Genomic DNA, 13830 nt, shown 5'->3' on the forward strand with positions numbered 1-13830 from the left:
CGTATCCACTCCTATTGTTCTTGTTATAGGTGGTCTGTGTGCCTCCCTTGCTGTACTGGGCTTGTTGTAACGCTTGTCCTCTCGAGGCTCCCCTGTTACCGGAGCGACGAAAGGAACCGCCGAGACTGCAGAGCCCCCATGGATTTCGCAGTTTCAGTGTCCATCTTAATCTTCTCAAGAGTGGTGTCTACTTCTGGACCAAAGAGGAAGTCAGGGTTTACTGGCTGATTGAGCAGGGTAGTCTGGATTTCTGACTTAAATCCAGAGATGCGGAGCCAGGCATGCCTCCTTAGCATAACGCTAGTGTTTATGGCCCTAGCTGCTGTGTCGGCTGCATCTAATGCGCAAAAAATGGACGCGTTGGAGATCAACTTTCCCTCCTGTATAAGCATTTCTGCTCCCTCCTTATAAGTATCTGGTAGGTGTTGCAGTAGCTGCTCTAAAGTGTCGTAGTGTGCCCGGTCATATCTTGCTAACAGGGATTGGGTATTGGAGATCCTCCAAATATTAGCAGCTTGAGCAGCCACACGTTCCCAGAGGCTTCCAAGATCTTGGATTCCTTGTCCGGCGGAGGAGTATCACCCGTTGTTTGCGAGTTCGCTCTCTTGCGAGCATTAGCCACCACCAAGGAGTCCAGTGGGAGTTGGCCCTTGATGTAGGTAGGGTCCACGGGCGCAGGCTGGTACTTCCGTTCAATTCTCGGGTTTACCACCCTTGCTTTAGTGGGCTCTTTAAAAATGTCACTTGCATGTTTGAGCACACCTTTGAGCATAGGTAGAGTTTTTATAGATCTTTCTGATGTGGAGAATGTATCAAAAAGGAAGTCCTCCTCTACTGGGTCAGCGTGCATATCCACGTCATGGTTATGTGCCGCCCTTTCAATGAGCGCGTTGAACGCAGCAGTGTCTTCAGTAGGCGAAGTCTTGACTGCATATGACTGAGTGTCAGGGGTGGTGTGAGGTTCATCAGGGTCAACAGTGTCAGCCCATGGCTGGGATTCATCTTGATCTGTGTCCATGGGGTAGTTAAACTGCTCCTCATTGTCCCCTTCCTCCACATCCTCAGTGACTGTTGTGGGTGAGTAGGAATAGCCTTGCCCATATGTGTGTATAGGTTCAAAAAGAATTGGAGAGGTAGTGGAGTCTCTCTTTTTCTTTAGTGGTATCTTGTAAGGCTCCATAGGTGTTTCAGGTCTGATTTTCCGTTTGTAAACGGTGAGCCTGCCTGATTCGGAGTCGATGTATAATTTTGACTGTTCGTTGTAGCTTGGTGGCTGGAACTGAACGTCCCCGGTCCGAGGCTGGGCGGGTGCAGCTACTGATGTGGACTTGGATGAGTCTGTAGCTTTTTGGAGTTGCACAGCCTTAGGTCTAGCCGTCGGGGGCAGTCCGTATTTGATATGTGCCAAAGGCATCGGTGACGGACCGACCTGCTTCGAAGACTTCGACTTCGATCCGACCGACTCTGACTGGTCCGCGTGCTTGTGCGTCTTCGTCGACTCTACGCGTTGCTGCGGAGCAGGGACGCTTGTGATGGTGGAGGAGGAATGTTCCTTCGAGCCGATGGTGGTTCTCGGCTCGAAGGCCTTGACCAGTTGCGGCTTCTGGATCTTCGGATCAACGGCCTTTTGGGCCTTGAGTCCTTTGGAAGAGTCGCCCATCTTTGGAGCCGGGCCTCGACGTCGACGTCGACGTGAGCGTGACATGTTTAACAGCAGACACAGTCTTTGTCGCTCCGATCTTCGGGTCGACGCCCCCTGTCAACTCCGAGGGGTCGAGCACCCTTTTTGACTTGGACGGCTCCGAAGTCTTCGAGCCGACGGTTGTAGTCAACACTTTCGGTTTTGATTTCGGGTCTTTTGCTTTCGGTTTCGATTTCTCCACTGAGAGTGGTCGATCGACCGATGGCTCTTTGGAAATGTTCTTAGTCGGGCCTGGAAGCGGGACTAGAGAACGTTGTTGAAGATCTTGGCTAAGGCCTTCCGGCGATGCCTCGATCTAAGCCGTGGAAGAGTCTGTATGGGGCCCCGCTACTGCGGTTGGGCCTAGCTCCTCGCTTGAGTCGTCGTCAACGGCTCCGAGAGGTTGTGAGTCGTCTCCTACCTCGACGATGTCTTCATCATGGACGTAGAGTTGTTCCTCGTCCTCGTTGTAGGTGGAGGTGGGGTCTGGCTCCGACGCGGGGTCCGAGTGTTCCGGTTCGTCGTCTTGTACATTTTCGTCGTCATCACCACCGAAGATATTTTCAGGGTCTGGTGCTGATTCACGCGCCGACTGTCGTGCAGCGCGTCGAAGACGGAGAGTCTTCTTTGAGCTGAACTTCGAACAGGCCATGCAGCTGGCCTCGTCGTGATCCGGTGAGAGACATTTGTTGCACACTGGGTGCACGTCGATGTGTGGATATTTAGAGTTGCAGACGGGGCAGCGCTTGAACGGGCTCCGTTCCATCGTCGATGGGCCTTTGGCGTCGAAGACTAAAAGTCGAGTTCAAAGAACAGGAAAGCTGAAAGGCACCGAACGAAAGACAATACCGACGCCCCGAAAAAGAGTAACTATTACAATTTCCGAACGTGAGTCAAGAAGTACATCCGAACCCAATGGCGGAAAAAAACAATCTGAGCATGGAGGGGATGCCCATGCGCACTGTAGTCCAGGGAGGAGCCACCTATCTCGTGATACTTCGAAGACTCTTCCAGGACAACCATGTGCAATCATCCGGACCCAACACTAGGCGGCGATCTATGTATAGATATAAATTCTGCAGCCCACATGCCTCGAACACACAGTTTACTGTACCCATTTTTCTCATAACAACTTAATTTCTCAATGTAGGTTCGGTGACTGCGAGGTGTCTGATAAAGATAAAAGCTGTCCGTAGTAGACAATTTTAGAACAGACATCGAGTATCTAGAGTAACTTTGCTTTCTCTCAACAGTTGTATATATATTGAACACCGTGTGCAATGAGAGTTTCCCAAATATCTGTGGTTGATTGTTAATGTGAACTAGGCTACCCGTGAAATGTGTGGTGTAGGGTCTGTGTTGCACATAACATATGCCTGCTACACCTAAGGGAGTGCAATGTTTACAAAAGAAGCGTGGATGAGGTCATCAGTGATGTCATCAATTATATAATTTCAGATGTCTGAAAATTATGTCATAAAACATGTCAGGAGTGATGTAATACGTGAGGTCATAAGCAATGCATGGCGGGGGTGCAAAGTATAGTTAGTTCTGCTAAGAAACAAACCCTTCTGCCACGCACGGCCAGGCCCTGCAGAAAACCCCCCACAAGCTGCAAACCACATGCTGCACAACGCCTTTGACCACTCACAGCAGGGGGCCGGCAACAGGGCCTGGCCGCAGGCCAACTCACACAGAGGCGGCCAACCCCATGCTGCGCATGGCCTATCGTAGCAAAGGCTTGCAGAACGGCCAACTTTCAGCCAGGCACTGCGTCCGACTCGCTGCAGGCAGCCAACCCCTGCCGCGTAGGGCCTTTGGTGGTAAGTGGCCTCCCTGAGCCTAATTAGGACCTGGAACTTCATCCCCCAGGGCCAAATAGAATAACAAAAGGGGAGGGGCCCGCGTGACTCCCTCCAGAGCCTTCTCAGACACCCAGGGACCCCATCCCCAGGTCTGTCTAATTTTGTTGTGTTTTTCAAGGGGAGGGGGTGACATACTCCCCTCCCGAGCCTAATTAGGCCCCAGGGGCCCCATTACCCTGGCCTCCAATTTAAATAGGTGGGTGTCCTGGTGCACACCCGGGGCACCAACCAAGCAGACATGGGGGGGAGCCCCAGTTTCCTCAGCCAGCTCCCCGCATGCTGCGGGAGCCGGCATCAATCCCACCAAAGGGAACAGATATTTCTGCGGTTCCTTCCAGGCGGGAGCAATATGTTGTTGCTTCCCAGCCTGCATCAGTGCAGGCAGAATAACAGATCACAAGTCTGCCCTTAGCTGGTGGCACCCTTTTTAAAGCTCCTGCCCGCTGGGAGCAGACTTTGTGTTTGCTCCCGTTTAGCGGCAGATTTGAAAATTCTCACACCAGATTGGGGCAAACACATTTTCCTACCTGCGCTGGTGAGGGCAGGGAAACTCCTATGTCCAGGGTTGGGCTCCCCGGGACACAGCAAGTGTGCTGGGCCCAGGGCATGGAGTCCCCGTGGCCATTAAAGGTTCAGGGAAGGGAAGGGACATGCGGCCCCTCAGCTTTTGTAAATAATGACGGCTCTGGGGTCCCCAGGCCCCTTTTAATGCTGGAGGATGACGGGGAGACGCGACACCTAGTTCCCCATAAAAAATGCTTTGGGGATGGGGAATAGGGTAACCAGGGCCCAAAAATTGCTTTGGGAGGAGGGACGCACATCCCCTCAAACATACTTTGGGCCCCGGAGCCAAATGCCCTTCTCCAAAATATACCTAACCCCATACATACATATATTACCTGCTGGCGATAGGATCCACATGACTAGAACCGGAGGAAGCTCATTCTCTTACCTCGCTGCCAAGACCTGGAACACCCCGCCCCTCCCCCTTAGGCAATCCGAGTCGTTGAACCAATTAAAAAAGGACCTCAAAACCTGGGTCTTCGAATGATCCTCCACCCAATGGGACCACCCCCCCTCCTTCACCACCCAGCACCTTGAGACCCTCACGGGTGAGTAGCCGTTCTTTATAAGCTCCTAAGTGATTGATAGCTAGTTGGTAGTTTCCATAGGAAAAGCGTTGATTGGCCAATAACTTTGGCACCGCTAGACGAATCTTCAAGAATTTATTAAAAAAATGTCACCTTTATATTTCAGCTGCTGTGCTGAAAGTTTTGGCATGATCCGTCAAGGGGGGTTGGGGGGAGGGGGTCGAGAAAAAAGGGGTATCCCAAAATGTATTTGGCCCATGCTGGGGATTTTTCATTTTTTTAACACAACTAGAGCCTGAACCGCTGTACGGAATTGCAACAAATTTGGCAGAAAGCTAGATGTTGACCAAAAATGCATGCTTTTTGTAATTTGATGTAAATCCGTTCTGTAGTTTCAGAGATATTTAAAAAATATAGATATCTGAGGACGCGAGTCCTTGCAATGGACTCTCGGATCCTACTGAAATGTGATTGACTGACAATACTTCAATCAGGAAGTGTTGGGAGCCATCTTGGGACTCTGTTTGAAGCCAAATCCCACAAAAAGTACAAAATAAAGAAAAGGGGGCAGGGAAAAGGGGGTAGGAACACCCTGCCCGATATGGTGGGGTGAGTCCCACAGGGACCCCATTGTGAGTTTAAAGGATTCTTTGTAAAATGTTGCCCGGAATAGGGTAACCAGGGCCCAAAAATTGCTTTGGGAGGAGGGACGCACATCCCCTCAAAAATACTTTGGGCCCCGGGGCCAAATGACCCCTCTCCAAAATATAACTAAACCCATATACCTCGCTGCCCCTCCCCCTTAGGCAATACGAGTCGCTGAACCAATTAAAAAAGGACCTCATACCTGGGTCTTCTGGATTTGGTGCAAATCCCTTAAGTAGTTTTTGATATATTAAGGGTACAAAAATAACCTATGAAGAACAAAATATGCAGCTGCCAAATTGTGGCAGACGCATGCATTAAATAAAAGTTTTAAAATGTTAAAATAATGCTTATAATTTTTGGTAGCACAGTTTAGGTGCTTCCCAACAAGCAGGTGTACATAGAACAGCTGTAGAAACCCTTTTTAGTTTTTAAAGGACATCTCAGGAAAATACGATTGTTATTGGCGCAAAGAAAAGTTTTTATTTAGGTGCACAGCAATGTCTAGGGAAAAAAAATGAATACTAACAATAAAGCATTAGCAGAGTACGATTTTGGTCCTCAGCCCTGGAAATGAAGTGTACTTCTTTTCAGATGGATATGCACTTGTGATCAGGGCAAAATGCAGTAACTCACCCGACAAGAGACTGACTCATTTGTATGCTGTGGTGGGCAGAAGCAAAATGTGAATAGCAGCTGAGCAGACCAATCAATGATGAGGATAGAGAGAGAGAGAGAAGAGAAGAGAAGAGAAGAGAAGAGAAGAGGAGAGAGAGAAAAGAGAGAGAAAAGAGAGAGAAAAGAGAGAGAAAAGAGAGAGAAAAGAGAGAGAGAAAAGAGAGAGAGAAAAGAGAGAGAGAAAAGAGAGAGAGAAAAGAGAGAGAGAAAAGAGAGAGAGAAAAGAGAGAGAGAAAAGAGAGAGAAAGGAGAGAGAAAGGAGAGAGAGAGAGTTTATTTTCCTCACACTGTCTCCTCCTTGACTTGTGACAACAGCACAGTTACAGACGCGTCCACAGCCAGAAGATCAGCAAAATGTATATTAGAATGTATGCATCAATTTTTAGTTATGAATTTTGTGAGTCTGAAAGAACAACTCGGAGATCTCTCAGCTAGAACTAAAAATACAAAAAGAAAGGAAGTGATTTCTTGCTGGTAAAGCATACCCATTTTTCTCACAAGTTGCTGCTGAAAACGTTTGGATACTGAAGTGACACATGGCAACATATCACTTTAGGATGAGAGTTTTGCAGCAGAGGTTCCCTAACATAAAACAGTTTAATCAAATTTGCTAGAATGTAATTGGAGCTGTAACAATGCTGAGAATCTCTACAACATCTGAAAGAAAAGGAAGTTCTCAGCAGAGAGCAGTCTGCCTATAATCTTACTTTCAGCTTGTGAGCAAGCGCATAAGGCAGAGGAAGCAAATTCTGATGTCAGAACTAGCTGTCCCACTTCTGTCTGTAATGAGCATTTGGCTAGGTTTGAAAAAGGTGCAAGTACTTCCAAGGAACAAACAACAACCTGACCTAAATTGCCAAAGATGACACATTTGAACCGCCCAGAAGATGAAGAATGGGGGCTGTGAGTATTCAAATCCTGTTTGACGGGTCTGCTGGGTTTTTACATATAACATGGGGGATACCCTCGAAAGGAAGAAAAACAGGATGGAAAAACAATTATTGTATATCCAATTACTGGCTGCTGAAGGACCTGCTTTTTAAGCACAATATTTCGGTCTCTGGGTTTTTAGAACGCTGGGGGCACACTAGAAAGCAAGGGGAACAGGATACTGAAACAATTATATATCCGGTGTTTTGTCACTGAAAACCCCTGCTTTGTCTACCAGGCTTAGGTCTCTGTGGGTTTATTGGGGGTTCCATGGCTGCTTCAAACTGGATTTTAGTATGAGATGTGGGTGGACACTAGGATTACCATAATAAACTTCCCACTCACACCCGTAGCACTTGGAGCCCACGTTTAATGAGGCTTTTGATTTTAATCTTCTTGAATGTGCCTAACGTTGGTAGGTTTGCCTGGGACCTTTTATCCCATTGGTAAGGGTGTGGCCTGGGGTCATTCTCACCCACTATCTCATTCCAGCTATAAATGTGGCACCTCCAGGCAGCCACTACAGAACCCTACTGGCCCTGTGGAACAGTCAAAAGAGAACTGAACCAGATGTTTGTTACCCGAGAGGAGCCCTGAAGGACTGGACCTGCTCTCTCTTGCACCCAGGACAAAAACGTGGACTCAAAGGGTCATAAGGCAGACCTCCTGTTCAAGCTACAGCGATACAACAAAATGCAAGAGGCCTTTCAAGAAAAGTGCCAACTGACCAATGGCAACTGGACCCTGCTGTTGGTCTCTACCCTGTACTCTGTGAATCTCTAAGTGCCTTCCCTATGGTTCCCAGGGGGCTTTAGAATTGTGGTGTACCAGGACTTTACGACTAAAGCCAGAAGGAGAAATCTTTGACCAGGTAAACTGTTTGTGTATTCGACCGGTGCTCCACCGTGATTTGCATCAAATTGCATTTAAGTCAAGCTCTATTCCATTCATTTACTATTATTGTCACATTATGCTTCTTCTTTATTCATACTTAAAACTTTATTAAATATTTGTCACTTTGGTTTGTTAAAGCTGCTCCATTTTTTGAATTCGGTTTTGGATTTTGATTGTTTTGTATTTTTACTTTATTTACTGTTTTTTGTACTGCATACATACTTTATACATTGCCTTCAGTTAAGCCTATATGCTCTGTGCCATAGCTACCAGGGGGTTGAGCTCGGTTAATTTAGTGATTTGAGGGTTGACTCTGGAAAGGGTTGAGATTAGTCTTGGAGGTGGGTGGTTACTCCCTCTCACCACAAATAATAATCCAATTTCCTACACTCCTCATAACTTCCTTGGACACTGGCATAATAAATATTTTATTTCAGTTAACAGTGACAGAAAGGAGACTATAGATCCTTCTATTAGTTGCAAAGATTCAGTGATTGTGGTGGGTTGGATTTTGTGTATTGAGAACTACAACATCAGAATACCAAATTGTTTTGTATTTCATGAATTGAGAGTTGATGGCTCATAGGTCCTTATCTTTATTTACGATTATAACCAAGGGGATGCAAACAATATTAAGTAGCAGGAGATATAGGGTGCTGCTACCTACTTCCTTTGAACTCAGTTGGAGTTTTCCAATTAGTTGTAAGGGAAGCGGTTTAACTATTGCACATATATTTGAAAAACTTAAGTGAAAGATTCCATTATCCAAAAGACCACTTCACAGTTTTGTTTTCCACGCCTCTCCACCTATTGCCGAATTTAAATTAAGCTTACCCCATAACAGACAGCGAATACATTCCATGAAGTATAAGGTGCAATATAGGATCAGCAAAGGGGTATTGGTGGGATGCATAAGCTCGTCTGAATGTTGCAAGAGCTGTTCTTCACTTTAAGTAGCTACCTCCTTTAATCAAACCCTCAAATCTATTGTTCACATTATACGGATGGAGGCTGGCAGCTCACCAATTTTTTGTGAGCAGGCAGGATTTTTTTTATTTGCTTTTTTGAAATAAAGGTCTTGGAGGAAACTTGAAGGGCCTTTTTGAGTACTACCATAGTGATTTGATATCTATGAACCTCTGCACACTTGGAATGGGTTCTTGTTATATTCTTTAGATAATCTTTTTTAATAAATAACTATTATAGGGAAACAGGTAAAATTCTGATTTAAATTCAACATGACATGTGATTAATACTCCGCCCACTAAAGCTCTTAAATTCCTTGGGTTGATCACATAGTGATCATTCCATAACAAGATGGTCAATTATAAAGGTTAACCAAGCAGTAACAACTTACTGTACCGAACCTAGAATTATACTACACAGCTGCAGTGGTTGGCATGATGGCTCAGAGAAAAGAGGAGATTGGCCCCTTGGGTGACTCCCTGAATGAGGGAGCCCTGATGGTGCTCATGCTGGGTGGAAAGATAAGTGACCTTGCCTCCACAAAGATGCTAACAATCGCAATGAGGTGCTGGAAGTGGATAGTGTGCAGAACTGAGGATAGACCTTGGTTTGCCCCGGCGCTCCCAATCCTAGAGGGGGCTATCTTTCTACCCAACAAATGGTCAGAAGCTTAGATCTTCACTATGCAAGATTTATGTGAATGGTGTGTTGTGCAGCTTTGAAGACAAGATGACCGAGTAACACTTACCTTAGTCCCAGTTCCTTATGTATGGAGCCCAAAGGGGCTCAGTTAGAAGCATATTGGGGAGGGCCAGACAGAACCATAGGCACATGATGCTTTACAAACTTCACTCATATGTGGGAGTGGCAGGAAATTGGTGACCTGGTTATATAAAACTATTCTTGCCATGGAATTGGCGGCCATAGATGGGGACAAGTCACAATGGGAGGGCAGGCTGCGGCGTGAAATCAGAGATAGGGAATGGACTATGGTTTTGCAGTATAAACCTAGGGTCTCAAGAAACGCTAGGTTTAAATATACCCAGGTCAACTACTTGCATGCTACATACATCACACCATATTCATTGAATGTTATAATGAGTACTGTGGATAAATCATGCCCTTGCTGCTCCCTGGTGGATGCAGGATTCCTGAATGCCCAAAGATCACTGCATACTGGCAACGAGTGGCCCATGACTTAAGACAGATCGCGCACACAGTCCAAACCTTGAAACATTAAAAGTCTGTCTGATGGGTCTTTACTGCAGATCCCCAGCTACCAAAGTGAGCTCCACATTTATTAACCTGTAACCCACATTGGCTACATAGGGAATTGCTATGCACTGGCGCCCGCCTGATGACCCACTGCATAGTAGGTGGAAGGAGGAGCGCTTGAGATAGGCAGGGGTGAGGTGGTAGCTATGAGACAGGAAAAGCAAAGAAGATTTGCAACCAACACATACAGCAGCGGACTGAACATTTCCCATCGCTATTTTGTGAAGGCGTGAGGGAGAGACATCTGGACCACAGTCCCCAGAGAGGAACACGGCGCAGTCTGGATGATGACAAGTAAATCTGTCCGTCACTGACTTGTGGAAGAGACTGATGGCTGGGGTAGGTAAACTACACAAATGTTCTTGAGTGATTGTGTTTGATTGAAAGGGAGAAGTCTGGTTGGGCACAAATGGTTCAAAGGCTGGTTCAGTTATGTTATCGTTTTATATACCAAACTTCTTCAATATATTTTTTGTGACACAGGCATATAAGTGATTTAAGCAATGACGTACTGTGTGGTTACGATGTATCTGCTTTAAAAACTATGCAAAACAATACATTTGTTAGTTGTTGAAGAAATATCAACAAATAGATTTTTTTTCAAAACAAGCAGTAACAACTTTAGTACCGGTCATGGGTTGTCTCTTCATCACTCCCTTCATCCTTGGAGTTGTCCCCTTGAGCTTCAGCTGCCTCTTCATCTTTGCCTGTAACACAATAAATAACGTTTTTTATATTCCTCAATCACACACACAGAAAATCAATGATAGCAAAGGTAATATGGTTTTGTTTTATTTGTTGTATGGCAGGATTGTAAAGACAACAAAATAATATGACATAAAATTCCCACATAGTGAGAAGACTCAATCTTACTAAAATTAAATAATTGAGAAATTGAGCTGGGCTGCAAGCACAACATTTCTTTCCACTCAGAGGTGGCAGCCACTAAATATTTGAACTGGCGTGGCAGAGTGGGCTAATGAACAGTGATGGATTAAACCCAGATCTTTTGACTGGGTGTGAGTGTTTGATTGATTCAGATGCTCCGTCCATCACCACCCCCTTTTGTACCGCTTTTGGCCGCCATAAGTGTGGCAGGGTATGCTCAGACGTGAGTCCCTTGCTCACTTTGCCACTGGATTCAAGCAAGCCGGGCTGAAGACGGCTGGAATGCCAGAAACCGGTCCTCGGAAGCTTGTTTCCGGTCCAGGGAAGACATGGCTTGGCAGTTCGGGTGGACTGTTCCCATGAGGCACAGGGTCAGACTGATTTGCATATAGCCATGTCTGAACTGGGGTGGCAGAGTGGGCTAAAGAACGGTGATGGATTAAACCCAGATCTTTTGACTGGGTGTGAGTGTTTGATTGATTCAGATGCTCCGTCCATCACCACCCCCTTTAGTACCACTAAATATTTGATGGCTCTGCTGAGCAGATGAAATGTTCCTACCACAGACCCAGGCACCAGTGAGCAGAGAGGGACATAGAGAAATTTAGAATTTTGATTGAAGTGGGTTGACACTCTAATAGTGGGCAAAACTCACAGATGAGGAACGCAGTGCGTAGGGAGGGTGAAGTAGGTGTGTGCAGCCATGACTCTTCTGGTTGGGTCTGAGACAAAACAGTAATACTCAACATGGCTAAATAATCCACATTTGAGATGAAAAAGACCTTGGGAGATGCAGTGAATAATTTTAAACCTTTAACTATATTACATAAATACAATACAAATGTACCCTTACATATAGGTTAATGCTAAAAAAAAAAACCTTCCGAAAAGCTTTTGAGTAAGACTTGTAGAGCCTTCACTTTTGTTGCTCGTAGGAAGAGCACAGGTTTGAGGAAATGTCAGACAGGTTTAATTCATAGTGATGAAGGCTACGATGTCAATCCTGAGCATTACAGGGAGACATGGTGAACATTTATTCGTGCATCGATTCAAGAACCTAAGAATTAATGGGTAAGTAGCTGTATTTGAGGATGGGCTACTTCTTTTACATGTCTGGAAAGATTAATGCATTGTCAAATTGGTGGTGATACAAGACACAGACCCCCTCTATATGAAACCACTTCTGCATTCACACCTTCCCATAATGAGCGTCAAGTAGTGAAGTCATACAAATACGGTTTGAGAAAATGAGAGGTCTCCAGAACAGATTATTTAAAATTCCTTTTATTGGCATTTTATATCACTTAGTCACACCTGTGTCCTTAAAGAGGCATTATGCGAACACAATTTCTACATCAAATGTTTTTGTTCAGTTTCTCCATAAGATGGCCCTGTCATCAGCCTGCTGTAGGCAGGAAACTGGGACTTTCGATCCATAAAAGCAGAATGCTTGGCAGTAATCATCCATAAACACTACTTAATATTTATATAGGTAGCCTCCAATTCTATTAATCAAACAGGCGTAGGGCCCTCAATATCAGGGCCACACAACTTCTCTTTAATCATTTCCATAAAAATATATACAACACTGGTAGCCACTTCAACAGAAAGTCACACTTTTCTTTCAGTAGGTGTTGGGACAACCTTTTAATCACCATCATTTCTTAAAACATTGATGACACAAATTAAGTACAAGAGGATTAAATTGTTTCCAAGCTCTGTCAATGAGGGTCTTCGCCACTACCAATAGCTGGAAAATTTGTATCCGTTAAGATTTTTGCAGGTCCTCTTAATTTTCTGGCCTCGTACCTCATATGAACATTCCAAGAACCTGTGGGACCGGATACGCCCTGAAGAAATCCTTCCAAAAGATAGTCTGATGGGGACAATAGCTATATCTATATATATCCATATATCAGCGTATCTATCCAGCACTCAACCCCATCCTCAAAGTCCAACACTGGTGCAATCACTGAGGGATTAGCAGCTTTAAATTCAAAACCTATGCCAAAATGGTAGGGTCTCAAATCATTTACAATATTTAGTATGGGCCCAGTAATGATCATAACATCATATTACAAATTCATTACTAGTATGAAAACCCATCCAATAAAATTAATTCAATAAAAATGTTTTCTTCCAGTTGGGATGTCTTAACTTTCAAATATTCTTTATTCTCTTTATTTATCCAATTAATTAAAATTTCACATCTACTCAATTTATTGGCAGCCCCCTTGCTTCTGTAACTGTTTAAGAACTCTTTCATGTGACCTACCTCTTCAGGTCAAGATTCAAGAGGCAAACCATACAAGTACTGCCCAAAGTATATGTTCAGACACAATCTGCAACCCAACTAAAATCAGTCCAATGCTTGCGATTTAGAATAAATAATAACTAATTTAATTGAAACTGGAGGCCGAAGAAATCCAACATAAGAATTTGTTTATAAATCTAGTGAAATCGCTACTGTACCTTCATCCTGTGCTTTAGAGGTCTCAATCGGCCTGTGTTAAAAGAAAAAAATATAATCACAAAATGATTTACATTTAGGCACGATTTCAATTCACCATGCAGAATATTCATAATCTTTATTTTATGGACTTCAAATCTAGTCCTCAATAACTTGAGGGCAGAGCACTGTATAAACAATTGTTATTCAAAAGTATCAGGTGCCCCCTAGAAGCAGGATAGTCGACCTGTTGGTCTTTTACAAAGTTCCCTCCACAAGGACCCCTTGTACAAGTTAACAACGGGCCATTTCAATGTACCCGTGTTAAAGTACAGATAAACAAAGTAAAAGACGAATACAACTGCAAAATAGATAAAAATTGTGCTAGAGAACTACTACAACAAACGCAATTCAGTCAACAAGATCCGTCCCGTCGCAAATCATTTTGGTTTCCTAGTCAATATCATT

At 44.7% G+C, this 13830-nt stretch overlaps 1 protein-coding gene across 1 annotated transcript in view; it reads right to left on the reverse strand.

Annotated features, from left to right (window-relative positions):
* Positions 1-13830, reverse strand: part of NOL7 (nucleolar protein 7) — a 130821-nt gene that overhangs the window by 65149 nt on the left and 51842 nt on the right. Inside the window, exons 4-5 of the mRNA XM_078687995.1 lie at positions 13386-13417; positions 10654-10732 (exon numbers count right to left, since the gene is read on the reverse strand). Of these exons, the coding sequence (XP_078544121.1) occupies positions 10654-10732; positions 13386-13417 (111 nt within the window). The remainder of the gene's footprint in view (positions 1-10653; positions 10733-13385; positions 13418-13830) is intronic.

The sequence above is a fragment of the Lissotriton helveticus genome, chromosome 4_1 (genome assembly GCF_964261635.1).
Source record: "Lissotriton helveticus chromosome 4_1, aLisHel1.1, whole genome shotgun sequence".
Taxonomy (NCBI): domain Eukaryota; kingdom Metazoa; phylum Chordata; class Amphibia; order Caudata; family Salamandridae; genus Lissotriton; species Lissotriton helveticus.